General features: G+C 44.3%; 1 protein-coding gene across 8 annotated transcripts in view; it reads right to left on the bottom strand.

The window, feature by feature from the left end:
* The window catches only part of MTHFD1L (methylenetetrahydrofolate dehydrogenase (NADP+ dependent) 1 like), a 236,490-nt gene that overhangs the window by 56,547 nt on the left and 160,823 nt on the right, over positions 1-19,120 (bottom strand). For all 8 annotated transcript variants that reach the window (XM_031012156.3, XM_031012157.3, XM_055390851.1 and 5 more), the window contains exons 25-26: positions 11,607-11,714; positions 8,761-8,913 (exon numbers count right to left, since the gene is read on the bottom strand). In XM_031012156.3, coding sequence (XP_030868016.2) covers positions 8,761-8,913; positions 11,607-11,714 — 261 coding nt within the window. The remainder of the gene's footprint in view (positions 1-8,760; positions 8,914-11,606; positions 11,715-19,120) is intronic.

The following is a 19,120-nucleotide window of genomic DNA, read 5'->3' as shown; positions in this document are numbered from 1 at the left end:
ACACGTAGCTTTCCCTGGGTTGTGGAGGAAGGCATGGCCACAATACCATCAGCAGCCTGCGACAGGGACCTCACGATGAGAGGAAGCAGTGGATGCCTGGGCCAGGGAAATGCATATTTGGGAGAAAGCAGGAAATTCTGATGTAGAGATAGGGAAGAACCCCGGGGACAAGGACTCATGCTGGGCGGGGAGGAGGAAACCACCAGGATCCCAGGATGGGAGACAAAGGACACAGGGACACAAAGTGAGGCCAGATGGAGAGGACAGGCTCATGGGGAGGGCAAGCTCACCGGCAGAGCATGAGCCAAACCTGGCTTATTTCACACTCATCAGAGAGATTGCACAGATGGGGCCAAACCAGGGCCCAGGAGCATCGGAGAGACGAGGGCCATTTCAAAGACTTTTGTAAAATAAGCTCAAGGTTTCTTTGTTTATTTGTGGGTGTGGGAGTGGAAAAGTAGGGAAAGTGGAGAGAGGGGGAAAAAGGGATGTGTGATTTTGCAGGCAAGATGCTCCCTGCGGAGGTCCTGGCGGACCTGCTGGGGGGAGTGGCGTTCTGCACGCTCTCACATCATGGGGAGCGCATCACTACATTACTGCTTACACATCTCCAAGTGCAGCTTGGCGGGGGGGTGAATGTTTAATTGTCTCACTGTAACTGGCCGTAAATCTCTGGAAAATGTGAAGGGTCATGCATTTGATGTAAACCTATGAGGTCTGAATGAATTCTCCTCCATGCCTAACCGAGTGAAGCAAGTGTATAACCAACCGCGCATCCCTAAGTAGGGCCGGTACAAAGGGGAGGAAACACCCCCCCACTGAGTTCACAAATAACTTCATCACTGACCTGAATCAGATCCAGCAGGAAACGAAACACTGAGTACATACTTTTACAGTAGAGGGAGGGGGATGGAAAACAAACCAAGCTGAACTGAAACGTGAGAAAGAACAGAATGGCAGTGAGTCCACGGGGCGGGGCCGCAGCTTTCTTTTTTCATGGCCCTCAGTCCAGTAACCCCACCCGGCATTCGTAGCGGGTGACATCACTGATGCCCCAAACACGCTCCAGCAGTTTCCTGCTTTCCAGAGTCCAGCCAAGCGATGATGTCAGTGGTGCACCTGGGTAAAGATGTGGCAGGGCCGGGTCACAGGGAGTGGGGACAAAGGCCAACCCGGTTAAATAAACTGCTGGTCTTCTAGGACCTGGTCCCTGGGCGGGCTTCCACCATGAGACAGATACAGCCCAGGCCAGTCCCGACAGGAGGAAAAAAGCATGTAGTTGGCCGGGCGCAGTGGCTCACTCCTGTAATCCCAGCACTTTGGGAGGCTGAGGCGGGTGAATCACGAGGTCAGGAGTTTGAGACCAGCCTGAACAACATAGTGAAACGCCATCTCTATTAAAAATACAAAAAACTAGCGGGGCGTAGTGGCGGCCACCTGTAATCCCAGCTACTCGGGAGGCTGAGGCAGGAGAATCGCTTGAAACCCGGAGATGGAGGTTGCAGTGAGTCGAGATCGCGCCATTGCACTCCAGCCCAGGTGACAGAGTGAGACTCTGTCTCAAAAAAAAAAAAAAAAAAAAAAAAGAATGTACCCATGCGGTGCCTCCTGTCACCCTCTGCCCAGAAAGGGCACAAGAGCCAAAGTGAAGGAGTTACAGGAAGACAGAGGGAAGGAAACGGCCCAGAGATAACCACATGGGGGGGCAGACCCTAAGCTGCTGGGACCTCCACAGTGTATCCCTTTCCTCCGATTGGGAGAAGGAAGCACCAGTGGTCTTTCTCTACAGTGCCAGGAGCCACCCTGCCCCCAGAGATGCCCTACATGTCACTGACTACCATCTAAATGCTTCTGGATAGTTTCATTCCTTGTAGGTGATATTCCAAATATTATCAGTTGTATTTCTCCACAATTACAATTCCAGTTTTGGGGTTTCTTTTTACTCATTAAATTTGAAAACCCAATTCCAGTTTTAAAGCTTGACCCTTTTCTTAAAAGTTTAACTTCTCTTTTTATTCAGGCTTCCCACTAAACCCTCAAACTGACTCTGAGGGTGGCCTGACTATCTAATTTACAAAACCGGCCAGGCTGCCTAACCCCTAGATTCCAGCCCAGAGTGTTGCCATAAATTGCTGTCAAGACATGCCTCTATGTCCCATGTTTGCCAGTGACAAAAGGGTGCATATTCTAAGTTCTTCAAGTCTCTCTCACTGCCTCAATGTGAAGTCAAAGGAAAACAGTCAAATACACCAAAAATTAACTTCCAATGGATATCTACTATGAATTCCAACTTGGTCGGACACCTCTCCAGGCCGACTGTTATGAAAATGCATTGTTGTTTTAAAAAACACTGTGAGAGATGGCCGGGCGCAGTGGCTTACTTGAGGTCAGGAGTTTGAGACCAGCCTGGCCAACGTGGTGAGACCCCAGTCTCTTTGAAAAATACAAAAAATGAGCCAGATGTGGTGGCATATACCTGTAGTCCCAGCTACTTGGGAGGCTGAGGCAGGAGTATCACTTGAACCTGGAAGGCGGAGGTTGCAGTGAGCCGAGATCATGCTACTGCACTCCAGCCTGGGCGACAGAGCAATACTCTGTCTCAAAAAAAAAAAAAAAGAGAAAACACTGTGAGAAGAAAGAAGTCAATTATCCCCTCTCCAACTCCCAACACAGTAAGCAAGAAGGGCCCAGGAACAAATTAACAGGGAAAAACAATCTTGCATTTGCTTAGTGGAATGTGGGGTTTGCACACATTAGTTACAGCTAGACAAATCACACTGAATACACTTCTTATGGAAACGTTCTAGCTCTTATGGCCTTTCTTCACTGTCCCAACTTTTGAGGTGCGAAAACATAGCAACACAGCCAGGACCGGCCAGGTGATGGCATGGAGCCCGCTCCCACAGGCTGCGTGTGTGTTCTCACTCTCTTGCAACTGGCCTGAGTTAAGCATTCTCCCCAAGCACTTGCAGTTTATCATCGCCCTATTTACTGTATTTTCATGTTATAAACGTGATATATGCCCAATGTAGTAATTTGATCTATATGGAAAAAGAGAAGAAAAAAAGCTACTCATAATAACACTGTCTAATTTAAGGTTTTGGTGTTGTCTTTCTAGTCTTTTTCTATATGGAATGTAATTTACTTCTCAATAATATTGTTTCATATACTTTGCTTACATATTAGTATTTTTGTCATGAAATTTATGCCAACTGATTAAACAGCCCTTGTAAATTATAGAAACTTAAAGACAATATCAAAACCATGTGACCACAAGACAAAGACCACCTACTACTAAATTATTTTTGGCATGAGATTATTTTTTGAGAAGTTTTATAAACTATTAGGTTTATTGAACTCTATAAACCATAATCCTTGAAAGAATTTTGGAAGCATACCATAACAGGGTAATTTGTAGTAGAATATAGGGTTGGAAAACCTTAAAAAACAACTTGCTTGTTTCTTCCCATATCAAAGATTTGTATTAGAAAAACTATCTCTTACAAAAAGATGTACTAAGTGGTATTATGTCGTTCAAGAATCTTGCATTATTTCCTAGCTTTCAATAATATGTATCATGTCATAAAAAAGAGGGAAGAATACATAAAATACATATGAAGCTTACTAGGAATGAAGAAAGTTATTTTAGGAAGGAAAAATTGGCTACCATCAAGGAATATGGAAAACACTAGCAATGCATGTAAGAATGATGTCAAAGGTCTTAGATGTCCACGAGCTGGGAATGCTTGTGCTGGGGGCTTCAGTTACAACAGCATGGGGCAGTGAAATAGACTAGTGAAGCTGTTACACCAGTTAATAGTATTTATTATTATTTGTGGTCACCAATGCCAATTAAAGCAATAATTAAATAGAACATGATGAAATAATTCAATGGTAGGAAAAAAAAACCCTGGCCTATAAGTGAACACGGAAAGTAAAAGTAAATATTTAGAAAGCGAAATCTGGAGCGGAAAAAAGCTCCAGCATCTCACCATGGGGTCTTCCAAAGCCAGCAATGCTGGAGATGTTTATTGTTTAAGGATGGACTTGCTTGGGTTGGGATTCTCCAACTAGAGCCAGAGGGGAGCTTCTCTGCCTCCCTTGAGGACACAACAAGAGGGGCTTTCTGCCTTTGTTATAAAGCCCGCCGCATTCTGTGCCTGTATAGTTTTATTTACTGGAGTCTATCATAAGGCCTGTGAGGGAAGGACTGAATCTTTCTCATAGCTGTGGGGCTGATGGCCCTGCGTGCTGTAGGCATTTAATAATTCACTGAGTAAATGAATGAACCCTGCAGGAGAATGGGAGGCTTTCTCATCCTGAGGTCTCAGTTTGGACTATCTTTCTGGAGTGGATAGATGAATATGTATTTCAGCAGCACCCTAATAAGTGCACATTGGGTGACTAAGCAGAAGAGTGATTCATTTTGCTAGAATTTTCCCACCTGCAGAAGCCAGTCCCCCTGGTGTCTCCATTCCCCGTCCCCTCAGTCATCTCAGCAGGAAATTACTAGCCTGTCTCCCACACGGGTGATGAATGTTCAAGGCATTTCAGCAGACTGTGGCAAGGCCCAGAATGGGGTCAAGTAAAAATAAATACCAGTCCTTATTAGGAGATCCTGGCCCCTCTGGTGCGTGTGTCCCACTACACATGCAGCTTCCTGCTCTGTCATAGAAAGCAGCCCTCTAGGGCCACCGCCTCCAGTGAGAGTTTCCTGACCTCCAGGAACTTCTGTAGTCAGGCACCACTCCCTTCCTCATGCCCCACACCCGATTGTTCCAGGAGATTTCATCACTGTGCACTGACGCTCACTGCGACCCCGTGTGTGGCCACAGGAGGAACTCGGCTGAGGGCTGAGAAGACCAGATAATGACACAGAGGGCTCACTTCAGGAAACCAGGGAGCTGCAGCAGCTCTCTAGGGCCATTCCAAGCATTCATTTTCTAACAAGTTATAAGTCAAAGAGTGAAGTCAGGAGCGGACAGCCTGGTGTCCAGGCATGAGCCATGGCAACAGATTCTGATTTTCCAGAACGGCTTTGGTCTTTACCTAGTGTTGGATATGGTGGCGTTAGCTGGAGTGGGAGGAGATTCACATTGTTTGTTTAGTGACTCCAAAGATTTTAAATTATATTGTGTTTTTTATTATTTTATTTCATTTTTTTAGAGACAGAGATCTCACTCTATCTCCCAGGCTGGAGTGCAATGATATGATCATAGCTCACTGTAGCCTCAAACTCCTGGGCTCAAGTAATCCTCTCATTTCAGCCTCCTGAGTAGCTGGGACTCCAGGTGCGTGCCATGACTCCTGGCTAATTTTTGTTTAAGTAGAGACAAAGTCTGGCTATGTTGCCCAGGCTGGTCTCAAACTCCTGGCCTGAAGCAATCCTTCTACCTTGGCTTCCAAAAGTGCTCGGATTGTAAGCGTGAGCCACTGTGCGAGCCCTGGTTTTTATTTAGTGGCTATTAAATGCTCAGTAGTGAATTAAGGTTTCAGTTAAATGCACAATTTTTACACCAAACTATTTTCTTTGCTAATTCACTTCTATCTGCGTCTACCAGCTGTAAACTACCTGAAGCAGAGAAAGCTTCTTTAGGTTGGGGCTCCCTGTAGCCCCGAGCTGAGTGCCTTACGCAGCATTGGCCGAGTGAATGAATTTGTTGGGTGAACTACTGCAGGGTTTAGAGTCCGCAGAGGGTAGGACAGGACAGATCGTGACTGAGGCTAACCTCCTCAGCTACTCTACCATTTCATGCTCTGTTTGGGCACCTCCATCACCCCTCACCTCCCCTGATGGTCCAGTCTCTCTGGGCCTGCACTGTCCAGCCGCCCTCTTATCCCTAAGCCAAGGCCTTCACCAACTAAAGCTCAGGAGTAAAGTGGCCATCACTGAGGCCATTCTATGTATGCATGTATGCATGTATGCATGTATGTATGTATGTATGTATGTATTTAGAGATGAAGTCTTGCTCTGTCACCCAGGCTGAAGTGCAATGGCGCAATCTTGGCTTACTGCAACCTCTGCCTCCCGGGTTCAAGCGATTCTCCTGCCTCAGCCTCCTGAGCAGCTGGGATTATAGGTGCCCACCACCCCGCCCGGCAAATTTTTGTATTTTTAGTAGTGATGGGGTTTCACCATTTTGGCCAGGCAGGTCTCGAACTCCTGACCTTGTGATCCACCTGCCTCGGCCTCCCAAAGTGCTGGGATTACAGGCGTGAGCCACCGCGCCCGGCCGACTGAGGCCATTCTAACGAATATAAAGCAAGCTCTTCAGCACCCATTTTTGTTAACTGAGGTATAATTAAATTATACACAGGCCCGGCACAGTGGCATGAGCCTGTAGTCACAGCTACTTGGGAAGCTGAGGTGGGAGGATTGCTTGAGCCCAGGAGTTTGAGTCCAGCCTGGGCAACACACGTGAATAGGTCTATGAGTCTGGAAGAATGTATATAGCCATGGAATCACTACCACGTCAAAACATACGGTATTTGCATTATCCCAAAAAGTTCCCTCCTGCCCCTCTGCAGTCAAACGCTTCCCCTCCCCCAACTCCTGGCAACCACTGATCTGAACTGTAGACCTGAAAATGTCATTCAGAACCCATTTCATCCGGACCCTTCTCCCTGTGTCAACACTGCTACGAGCAGTGTCTGTGGGATTTTTCTGGACGTTCTCTGCCATGCCGTTGCTCCTTCCTTCCCGCCTCCTGGAAGGCACCCCTGCTAGGAGTCGGCTGCATTAACGTGGGTGTTTCAGGGGTGTCTTCCTTCACTGTCTTCTCACTGATTTCCAGCTATCCCTGTGTCTCTTGTTTAACGACTGCCTTCACCCATATCCTTAAACTCACCAGGGCGACCTTCCTGCCTCTTTCTTTGAAGCACTGTGTCTGTATTTCCAGTGGAGACACAGACTGTTCCTTAGATCCTATTAACCCTCTGAGCTCTCTCTGTTCAAGCCAGGCTCATTTCTGGCTCTGCCAATCTGCCTTCTCCCATGTCCTTTCCAAGACCGATGGCATCACTAGCCAGAGTCACCAAGCTAGAACGGTCCCTTCCCCTGGCCCCCACGGTAGGAGGATACTTTTAGAGTACGTCTGCAATTCACCCCCACTCTCTGTATCTACTTCTGTGGCCAAAGTGCGGACCTTGATTGCCTCTGGCCCCAGCTGAATTAACCCACCTCTCTGGGCCTGGTTCTCTTTTCACTAAACATTCTCCATATTGCTGCCAGAGCTATTTTTCTAAAATACACATCAGACCACATTCTTCTCTTCCTTATTTAAAATAAAAAAATCAAAAAAACAAAAAACCAAGAAACAAACAAACAAAAAACCCACCCTACCGTGGCTCCCCAGTGTGTAGAGATCAGATTCAAGTTCCATGAGATGGTCTTCAAGATCCTTGGCCATGTGACCCTGTCCTGCTATCCCAATCCCATTCCCATTCCCATCCCCAGCCTCCCCTCCTCATCCAACTCCAGCCACATCGGATCACCCCAGGAGAGGATGTCATGTATTAGTACTTTGGTGCCTTTGAGTCAAAGCTCACTGTTTTGCCAGTTCAGAGGCTGAGCTCTTTTTGAAGAATCCCCTCTTCTTCCACATCCCGGGTAAGTTCTACCCCAGGCATAATGAGCTGTTATCCCCCTGGGCTCTGAGGGCATTCAGAATACCAACACAGTGCTCTCCAGATACCTCTGTGTTATTCAAACCCATGCGTCTCACACCTGCTCATCCTAAAATCTCTGTGCCTCACATGCAGGAAGAATTCAAAAAATGCTGATTGAAAAAACATTGTGTCCAATATTAGATGAAGTATGTAAATATCAAGGCAAGAATCTGCACTTTTTATCTATCTATTGCTTGTTTGCACAATAAAGCAACATGGTTTATTATCAAAAATTATTATAATGTATGCTGTTTAAGCTCAGATCACTTTGCACTAATGATGATGATAATGATGGGTTAGAATATTTTTTTCTTTGCTTGCCATGGGATCTGCTAGGTTGTAAGAATTCTTTTTTGTTCTAAACCAAATTTAGGAGCACTCCCAAAGACAAGAAGTCAAATTTAGGCCACTGACGGTACCAACGGAAGGCTATCACTGTGTAGCTATACCAAATGAAGCCCATCTTCATGGATTTTAAGCACTTTGATAAGCTTTTATTTCTCTGCTCATCTCCTTTACCCCCATAGACAACACAAAATAACAGAATAATCATCCAATAGCAACATGATCCCATCACAACAACATCAAAAATGAGAACTCCTATGATTCAGTAATTTCCTAAGCCAGAGCTTCCCACTTGATGTGCTGGAGAAGTGAGAGAGGGTGAGGACTGCTTTCCCCAGCCCTTGGGGTGACTGGGCAGATCCTGTCTGGTGTGAGCAGTCAACCCCACTGTGATTACATCACTTTGGGTGCTATGTGTGATAAAGGTTGACAACCACTGTCTTAAGCCATTCTACCATTTAAATAACAGGCTGAATTCTCCCAAGTTATGTTCTTACTTGCCTTAGGAAGGAAATTAGTATTATGACTCTAAGGATCCTGAACACATGATCTAAAAAAAGAAAAACCCAAACCACAATGGCAAAAGTAGGTGAGACACAGCGTTTAGAAAAATAGCGAATACTGTACTATTAATTACTCCCAATTTTCCCTAATCCATGATTTTTAAAGAGCGGGTGGAGCATAACGATTTGAGGCACCACGGCAATGCAGAATGGGGAGGGTTTTTGGAAAATGTGACTCACTCACCGTTCCGACCAAAGGGTAAATGAACCCAGCGCCTATGCTGGCCCGGACGTCACTGATAGGTAAGATGAAGTCCCTTGGCACACCTTTTTTGTCAGGTTGGTGAGACAGAGAAAGGTGGGTCTTTGCCATGCAGATGGGCAAATTTCCAAAACCCTGTGAGAAAGGAAAGAAAATGTGTTCACTGATATAGATGTTAGTCTCCTGTGCTTTTCAATTTGCACTTTATACAGTCTCGGCAGCAATGGTATGCCGGCTCAGATCGAGGCACACGCAGGAGCTGCTTGTTACTACTTGTTCACTGAAGAAGCAAGAAGGTGAGGATAAAAACTCATCCCCATGTGATGACTGTTTAGCAGGTCAAGGGTGACTATTGTTTATTTTGGAGGCTCTCTTTAAGAGAAGGCAGTGTTATGTGCATGTTTGGGGAAAGCATGGCTATTTTCAGGCAAAGCAGCAGCTGTAGAAACCACTTTCCAAGACTATTAATATCCGGGACCCAGCAAGGTAGTCTGGAGAAAGACTCTGCGACGAGGCTCTTACTCATGTTGTTCACTCATTCTGGAGTCAGTCAGGAAGCAAAGGGTTCCTTTGTGTTGGTTTATGAATCATGGCTATTTGATCTGCAATTACATTATAAGAACCAAGATGAGGTCACTATTTAAGCTTCTTGTTTTTAAGGACCAAAGTCTATGTCTGACCCAGAGTTCCAAAGGTGAAAGAGCAGGAAGTCACATGTGGTGTCTCACAAAAAGCACAGTGTCCTCAAAGCCTGGTTCTGATTAAATGGCACACAGTGTTCCTTTAGAGGCTTTGCTAATTCATTGCAACCACATACTTGACACTAACTTTAAAAAAAAAATAAAAATAGAGATGGAGGTTTTGCTGTGTTGCCCAGAGTGGTCTCAAACTCCTGGCTTCAACTGATCCTCTGCCTTGACCCCACAAAGTGCTGGGATTACAGGTGTGAGCACCGTGCCCGGTTGACATCACTTTTAAGGAATATTTCCTTGATAGAGATAAAGGGAATGAAATCTTTAGTTAAATTTTCATATGACTTAGCCTAAAACTATTTGGAAGATCTTAGAGTCTTATCAACTCAGGGAGGACTTGGACTTGGGGCCGTTTTCTTTTTGAAATCTCCACTCTTCTATACTGATAAGAATTTTGCTGGGTGACAATCACAACTGTCTTTCAGAAATGGTGCCAGAATTTTGAATTTCAGACATGGTTAAATATTGAAGTAATTTCTATGAACTAATACAGGTTTGCTAATGTAAAAATTTTGTCAGTAGGCATATTAAAAAGAAAAAAACCAACCAATATGCCATATACTCTCACCAGATTACTTCATAAAAGAAATACCATTTTAACACTGAAAGGAGAAAAGACTTAATATTAGAATAAATGATAGTCTTAAATATCATTATTAAAAACTCATGGGGCCGGGCGCGGTGGCTCACGCCTGTAATCCCAGCACTTTGGGAGGCCGAGGCGGGCGGATCACGAGGTCAGGAGATCGAGACCATCCTGGCTAACACAGTGAAGAAACCCCGTCTCTACTAAAAAATACAAAAAATTAGCCGGGTGTGGTGGCGGGCACCTGTAGTCCCAGCTACGCGGGAGGCTGAGGCAGGAGAATGGCGTGAACCCGGGAGGCGGAGCTTGCAGTGAGCCGAGATTGCGCCACTGCACTCCAGCCTGGGCGACAGAGCGAGACTCCGTCTCAAAAACAAACAAACAAACAAACAAACAAAAACAAATAAAAACTCATGGAAAAAAAACCAAACCAACCTCATGAGAATGACCTTATTTTACTTGGTTCATTGCACATGAATGAAAATTTCACCATGATGCCTGTGCACAGAGCAGTGCTTGGGAATCCTTTTTGGAAAGGATAAGCCAAGAACATACAGGGAAAATTCTAAGAATTTAGAACTTTCTGAGTTGCTGACTATTTTACCAAACCTAGGAGAACAAATACCCTGGCTGGCAATGGTAGCATTTAACAAAATTTCAAATGGGTTTACAAAAAAGAATAAGGAGTTGGAGATTTTTTTTAAAGAAAAGGTCAACGCTACCCATCATGAAGTTCTTTAGCCAGCAGGCCCTTAAAGTGTTCTGACTGTTATCTATCTGACTACACCAAAGTAGGAGGGACACTTGAGGCATACGGTCCTTTTGGTGAAGGTGGCTGAGCCTCCTGTAGTGGAGTTGATTGATCATGACTGTCACTGGACTAGATGGTGATGCATGCTGTCGGATCACAGCCACCTTCCCAGCTGTTTGCCTACTTGCCTTTGTCAGTGGCTAGAGGTAGAAGATGATGGAGCCTTCAACCTCAGCGGACAAGCTCAGTAAAAAGCCAGTGAACCGCTTGCATAAGAAGAAAAGCAAACATTCCCATCTTTATAGGCTGCACTCCTATCTGCCTACCCCGGCACCACGCTAGCATTTTTAAGGTAGTAAGAGGCCTGTAAGGAAGAGGAAGCATTGCAATTCATCTAAATCTGACTCCGCAGCTCTATTCCAAAGGATAGTTTCAACATTCTGGGCTGAGTGGGAGGGATAAAAGATCACATATCACCTAAAAACAGGGATACCACCCATATCAGACACATTTATAGTCACAGAAGTAAATGACGCCTGGATCAGAGGATATATGCCTCACCATAAAGTTCTAAATTTAGTCTACACTCTACCTGAGGATATTACTTTCATCTTTGTTAACCATACAATAGATTAAGCAAAGGTTAGCTGGTGAGACATGTACAAATCCTCAAGTCAAGCTGAGTATTCTGAGAGCCTAAGGTGAATTTGTTCTTTTCCCCTAAAAGTAGAACTTTTACCTGTTGAGTGTAACGATCTATTCTGGCTTGTGCCTCAGGAGAGAGTTCGATATCTTTGGCTCCATAGACAGCCTGAGCAATGGTCCTTATCTTGTCCACAATTGGAACCTGGAGAAACACAAATTATAACAAAATTGTATAAGTTTAATCTGGTTAAAGATTTTTTAAAAACTTTAGTGAGATTTTCTGTAATTGCTTAAAATTCCCTTATCAGAGTACCCCCTCAGCAACTGCAGGATTCCTAGCAAACCCTCTTTTTTCCTTTTAGCACCCTAAAGCACTGAAATTTTCAGTGTCAGAAATAGATCAGATGTCAACTAGCAAATAAGCCTTCGGTGTTCAGGCAATTTAGAGGCTTCTTATCTAGTTGTAACCATTTTTATCCATTGCAGCATTAAAAAAAGTGTAGTTTACTATAATTTCTTTTTTTTTTTTTAAGACAGTATCACTCTGTCGCGCAGTGGCACAATCTCAGCCCACTGCAGCCTCAACCTCCCAGGCTCAAGTGATCCTCCCATCTCAGCCTCCTGAGTAGCTGGGACTACAGGGGTGCACCATGACTCCAAGCTAATTTTTTTTTTTTTTTGCATTTTTTGTAGAGACTGGGTTTCACCACGTTGCCCAGGCTGGTCTTGAACTCCTGGGCTCAAGCAAACTGTCCACCTCGGCCTCCCAAAGTACTGGGATTACAGGCATGAGCCATCACGCCTGGCCTGTTTACTATAATTTTCAAATAATCATATATGTCAGGACAGGATTCTCCCAACGAAATTGTGAGTGCTGGTTTTTAAGTGGGTCTGAATACGGGTTCATAGTATTAAAAACAAGTATTTTTTCATGAGCAGTAATGGATTGAGATTTTAACATAAATGCTGATGTGATCAAACACTATATTGGAAAATCAGAGGTTGAACCTACTGTCACTTAAGCAAATTATGAGAAGTCATGTGGCATGGAAGAAATGTGAGAAGACTAGATACAGGCAAATAAGTGTGTTGGAGGAGAAGATTTCCATAATGTTAGATTGAAAACCAGGACACAGACTATTGATAGCATACGGCAAGGGATTTTCAGAAACAAGAATGATTCATTAGGAAAATAATATTCCACAGATAAAGTAATTCTAAATTTAAGAAACACATTTGGCAAAATTATCTACAATCCTCCTGTGGGTAAAGATGCATATGTGGCCAGGTGCAGTGGCTCACACCTGTAATCCCAGCACTTTGGGAGACTGAGGTGGGTGGATCACTTGAGGTCAGGTGTTCAAGATCAGCGTGGCCAACATGGTGAAACCCCGTCTCTGCTAAAAGTACAAAAATCAGCTGGGTGTGGCAGCGCACTTCTGTAATCCCAGCTACTCAGGAGGCTGAGGCAGGAGAATCGCTTGACCCTGGGAGGCAGAGGTTGCAGTGAGCCAAGATCGCGCCACTGCACTTCAAGCCTGGGTGACAGAGCAAGACTCTGTCTCAAAAAAAAAAAAAAAAAAAGAAAGCATATGCACGATGCAATTAGTGGATTTACTGTTTGGTGAACAACTGCTGAACCAAATGCTGATGGAACAGATGTCAACCAAGGGGCACAAGTCTCCCGTGGTGTGCCTCAAGGACTTTGCTTGGCAACAGCTAGTGTCACATTTGTATGAAATACTATTGATACAAGAGTTACCCAAGAGAAAATAAATAAAAGCTAGCACTCGTCCCCTCCCAACCCTGACAGAACCCAAAACTGCTTTAAAACGTGTTTTTCATTACTACAGTTTTTATTACTGTAGAGGTGTTCTGTGGTCTGGAACATAAATATTGAATATTCTAACAAATAAAAAGAAATGAAGGTGCAAGCCTTATAACCTTTCACTGAGGGACATAAAAAGAGTCCGAGTCAATGGAGGAAAATAGTTTGCTCATGGATGAGGAGACTTAACACTGTACAGACGTCACTTCTCTGAAACTTACTCAGTTCAATGCAAGTCCAATAAAAATCCCAAGCTCATTTTTGGTTACTTGGCCAATTAGTTCTGAAACTTACAATAAAGGGTTGATGTGGTTTGGATGGTGGTCCCCTCCAAATCTCATGGTGAAATGTAACCCTCAATGTTGGAGGTGGGGCCCGGTGGGAGGTGTTTGGATCATGGGGGCGGATCCCTCATGAATGGCTTGGTGCTGTCCTCACGATAATGAGTGAGTTCTCACTCTGAGTTCTCAGGAGGTCTGCTTGTTGGCACCTCCCACCCCATCTCTTGCTCCTGCTCTTGCCATGTGATGCACTGGCTCCCCCTTCACCTTCTGCCCTGAGTGGAAGCTTCCTGAGGCCCTCACCAGAAGCCCAGCAGATGTTGGTGCCATGCTTGCACAGCCTTCAGAACCATGAGCCAAAATAAGCTACTTTTCTTTAACCATTAACCAGTCTCAGGGATTCCTTTATAGCAACTCGAGAGTGAACTAACACAGGGTAATGGCATAAATAGTCAGATAACTTTAAAAATAAAACAAAACCAAAAGAACAAAGAAAGAGGACTTTTCTACTAGCTATCAATCCTACCACAAAACTATGCTAATAAATTCCATGGGTACTGGCACAAGTATAGACAAATTAATCAATGGAAAAGAAGAAAGAACCCACAAAGACACCTCAGCATGTGCAGGATAGTATATAACAGAGGTGACACAAATCAACAGAGAAAGGCTGACTACCATCTGACTTTTGGCTGGAGAGAAATAAAATTAGATTCCTACCACATACCAGGCCTCCAAATAAACCCAATATGGAACAAAGGCATAAACTTGAAAATTATAACTCTACATATTGGAAGAAAACAGTGGGAACTCTATTATTCTGAAGTAGAGAAGGATTTCTTAAATGAGGTAACAATAGAATAACCCATAAAGGAAATGATATATAGATTTCACTACAGCAAAATTTAAAACTTGTTTTAAGAAGACATTATAAATAAGGTCAAAAAATAAGAGACAGACTGGAAGAAGATATATGCAAATATTTATAAAGTCAAAAGATTAGTAATCTTCAAGGACCAATCTTTGTTAAAACTCTCTGAGCTTTCTAAGATCTATCCCAAAGGCCACCTCCTCCACGAAGCCTTCATGGATGACCCTTAGGCACATGTGAGCATCCTCTCCTTTGACATCTAGATGCCCTTGGGGCACTCCTACCTGCGGCTTCAGAGGACAGGGATTCACTGGGGCCTGACTGTGAGTGGCTGCCAGCAAAAGCTCATGCAATCTTGTGGTGTGTGAATGGAGCCTGAGTGTGTGAACAGTCACACAGACTTGGCAGCACCACACTGAAACTGAAATCTCTTGGAGGGCCATGCCATACGAAAAATCGAAAGGAGGGCGGAATGTGAACCAATGGACAAACGTTAGAAGGAAGTCGTTTTGAGTGCAGTGTTTAAGGAAGAACTATAATAACCAGAGCTCTCTCACTTAGCAGTGACCTGTCCTTGCCTGGAGGGTTCTGTAGAAGCTGAATATGGTGCCAGGAATGTTGTAAAAAGAGTTACTGCCTGAGTACAAAGTTGAGGCTGGGTTAGAGAAAGAAATTTAAGGGTAACTTTTTTTAAAATTTATTTTTGGTAGAGATGAGGTCTCCCCATGTTGCCCAGGCTGGTCTCAAACTCCCGGCCTCAAGTGATTTTCCTGCATTGACCTCCCAGGTTGCTGGGATTACAGGCGTGCCCTGCATGGGCAACTTCTAATGTAAAAGATTCAATGTTCATATTAGCTGAAGAATAAAGAATGGCTGATAAACTCTTTGAGGCTCGGGACCATCTCTTATTTACCTAGAGGCAAGATATGATACAGCCCCTGGAATATATACAAGGCCCTCCATATACAGTTGAACAAATGAATATTTCTATATTTTCTATTGACTAAGCTTGGGTTCCCCGTGGTTCAATAGTCACACAAGATGATAAGAAAATTCAGGTGTTGATGTGCTGCAGGTAACAGCGGAGAAGACTTTTTCCACGAATCTTAGATCATGAGCAGCCTATGTTGCTGGGCACTCAAGTGCTTGCTCCCAACACTGCACTGAAACTAACGCGAGCTTCTCTGCTGATCAACCAATGCCTGGCAAGGAGCAACCTTTTTTAAGAAATAAAAGTTGGTAGGATGCTGGAAGATACTTCTCGCAGGAAAGAAGCCGCAGGGCAAGCCCAAGGACCTTGCTTTGTTAGAAGTCAGCTCTCAGAAGGGTGTGTTCCCCGGGCAGTAGAACAGTGGTTCTGGGAAGCAGGCAATGTTCCTGTTGCATCCAGTCTCTGGCCTGCACCTACCCCAGTGCGGCCACTCCAACCCTCCATGGGCTCTGCACAAAGGAGCTTGGTGGCTGTGTGAGGTAGAAGGGCTCAGAGAGAACGCAGCCCCTCCTTATGTGTGGTTAAATCATGTAACCTCCCTGAATTTGTTTCCTCATTTCTAAGATGAGGATGTGAATACTTCACTATACATCACTGTACTGCACACGTTGAGTCAGTGTAAAACGCAAGCACGTTGTAAATGTCATGCTACACAAACCTTAAGCAATATTATTATGGAGTGAGAACGGTAGGGAGGACTGAAAAGAATTATATTTTGCTTGGAAGTACAGCAAAACAAGATACTGTTACTCATAACACATTTAATCAACAGAAAGCATTCTTTACTGAACTCAATATCATAATTCAAAAATAAAGAGTGTGATTTTTCTGTTAATAATTTAAAAAACTCACATGGGAGCAAAGTAATAGCAATCGAATGACTAGTGAATAAATTGATGCGAGTGGATGGCTGATTTGTTATTTAAAAAATTTTTTTTTTATACAGAGACTCACTCTGTCACCCAGGGTGGAGTGGAATGGCGAGATCTTGGCTGACTGCAACCTCCACCTCCTGGGTTCAAGTGATTCTCCTGCCTCAGCCTCCCAAGTAGCTGGGATTACAGGCATGTGCCACCACGCCCGGCTAATTTTGTATTTTTAGTAGAGACAGGGTTTCACCATGTTGGTCAGGCTGGTCTCAAACTCCTGACCTCAGGTAATCCGCTTGCCTCGGCCTCCCAAAGTGCTGGGATTACAGGCGTGAGCCACTGTGCCCGGCCTGATTTGTTATTTTTAAACATGAAAATGTTTTGTAAGAAATCTATCTATCTATCTATATAATATGTATATATATATTATTTATTTATTTATTTGAGACAGAGTCTCACTCTGTTACCCAGGCTGGTAGTGTAGTGGCGCGATCTCGGCTCACTGTAACCCCCGCTTTCCGGGTCAAGCAATTCTTTCTGCCTCAGCCTCCTGAACAGCTGGGATTACAGGCTCCTGCCACCACGCCTGGCTAATTTTTGTATTTTTAGTAGAGATGGGGTTTCACTATGTTGGCCAGGCTGGTCTTGAACTCCTGACCTCAGGTGATCTGCCTGCCTCGGCCTCCCAAAGTGCTGGGATTTCAGGGGTGAGCCACTGTGTCTGGCCTAAAATATATATATTTTTAAGAACTTTAATTTTGGTAACATACACATAACATGTAATTTACCATCTTCTTTTCTTTTCTTGTGACCCAGGGTCTCATTCTGGAGTTCGGTGATGTGATCACAGCTCACTGCAGCCTCAACCTCCTGGGCTCAAGTGATCCTCTTACCTCAGCACACTGTGTAGCTACGACTACAGGTGTAAGCCACCAGCTAATTTCTAAAATTGTTGTAGAGATGGGGGTCTTGCTATGTTGTCCAGGCTGGTCTTGAACTCCTGGGCTCAAGTGATCTGCCTGCCTCAGACTTCCAAAGTGCTGGGATTACAGCCGCAAGCTACCATGCCTGGCCTAACTTACCATTTTAACCATTTCTAAGTGTACAGTTCAGTAGCGTTAAGTCCATTTATGGTGTCGGGCAACCAACCTCCAGAACACTCTGTATTTAGCAAAACTGAAACTCTACCCATTAAGCAGCAACTTTCCATGCCCCTCCCCTTGGCCCCTGACAACCACCATTCTACTTCCTGTCTATGAATCTGATGGCTCTACAGGCCCCTACAAGCGGAATCAAGCAGTATCTGTCCTTCCCTGTCTGGTGTATTTCATTTAGCATAATGTTCTCAAGGTTCATCCGTGTGATAGGAGGTGTCCTTCCCAAGGCTGAATAATGTTCCATAGTATGTGTGTGCCATATTTAGCTGATCCCCGCTGACAGACAAGGGGGTTCCCACCTTTCAGCTACTGGGAACAATGCTGCTATCAACAGGGCTGCACGAGTACCTGCTTGAGTCCCTGCTTTCAATGCTTTTGGGCATAAGGCAACATACATTTTTTTGTTAACAACTAAACTTTCTTCCTTTCCAATGTTTATTGGAAAGTGTTTTGGGAATTCCAAGGAGGTGCCAGGCTGACTATGTGAGATGAGTAGTTGTGGTTTACTTCCTGTAGGACAAGCGTGACCACCCACACATGACGGTACTGTGAGGGGCCAGTAGTACGAATGAATCCCAACTGGCCGGCCCTGCTTCCCTGCCTCAACCCAGGGCTGTGTGCTTCCCAGCAGGCAATGCCATCTATGAAGCCCCACAGTTTCCCAGCACTCAGCACTTCTGATGCTTGGCCTCAACCTCGCCACCACTGGAGAAGATGAAGGTGCATTCTGGTGGCTTCCACAGGTATGACACTGTTTCCTGGGACCTGAAGAGAATGCACTGTCTACAACCTGAGCTACAACCCTGCAGCCACATGCTGAATAAAGTGCTTCAACTCACAGCTCGAAAGCCCATGGCCAAAGTGCTCTTGGGACTCCTGCTACAATTTTTGTTTTTCACTCACAAGCACAATTAAGGAAATAAAAATCTTTTGGGTTTAGTGTAAATACTAAAATCTGCCCTGATAAGGTCCTTCCCCTTGCATGCAATCTATTTATATTGTGTTAGCAGGCAAGAAACTTCCTATGGTTAATCTGCTTGATTTGGGGGAGAAGTGTAATCTTTAAAGAAAAAAAAAAAAAAAGCCAAGCTCAGTCCAAAGGTCTTGATCTGAACTTGATATTCACTTGTACTTCTCTGTAGTAAATGATAGCTTTTATAAACAAATAAAATGGCCAATTTATGACTGTTTATGCATTAATCATTGCTGGCTTTCTCTTGGTTCTGTAAATATTGACTAATATATTTACTTGCCACATTGTGCCTTGGAGAGTGGCCTGCACAAAGTAGGATCCCAAAGGCATCTGCTAAGTGATCAAATAACCACCTATGGCAAGTCCTTTCAAGACGTCAGGGCATTGTTCATACAGCTTCAGGGACTTTGTGTACCAAGAACTTCTGATGGATTGGGGACAATGAGACACAATAAACAACGATGACAGAAGAGAGTGTGCAGTCAAGACTCTGTATAAACATTACTATTAAAGTCAAGAGATCACAGGTTGCAGAGGGAGGCAAGAAAATCAGCAAAAGCTGGCAAGACATTAAAAAAAAGCTGGAATAGTGCATTAAAGAAAGAACAGGAGGCCTGGTGCGGTGGCTCACACCTGTA

This window comes from Gorilla gorilla, chromosome 5, assembly GCF_029281585.2.
Source record: "Gorilla gorilla gorilla isolate KB3781 chromosome 5, NHGRI_mGorGor1-v2.1_pri, whole genome shotgun sequence".
Classification (NCBI taxonomy): Eukaryota; Metazoa; Chordata; class Mammalia; order Primates; family Hominidae; genus Gorilla; species Gorilla gorilla.
The sequence above is the reverse complement of the archived record's forward strand: the minus strand, read 5'-3'. Positions and strand labels throughout refer to the sequence as shown.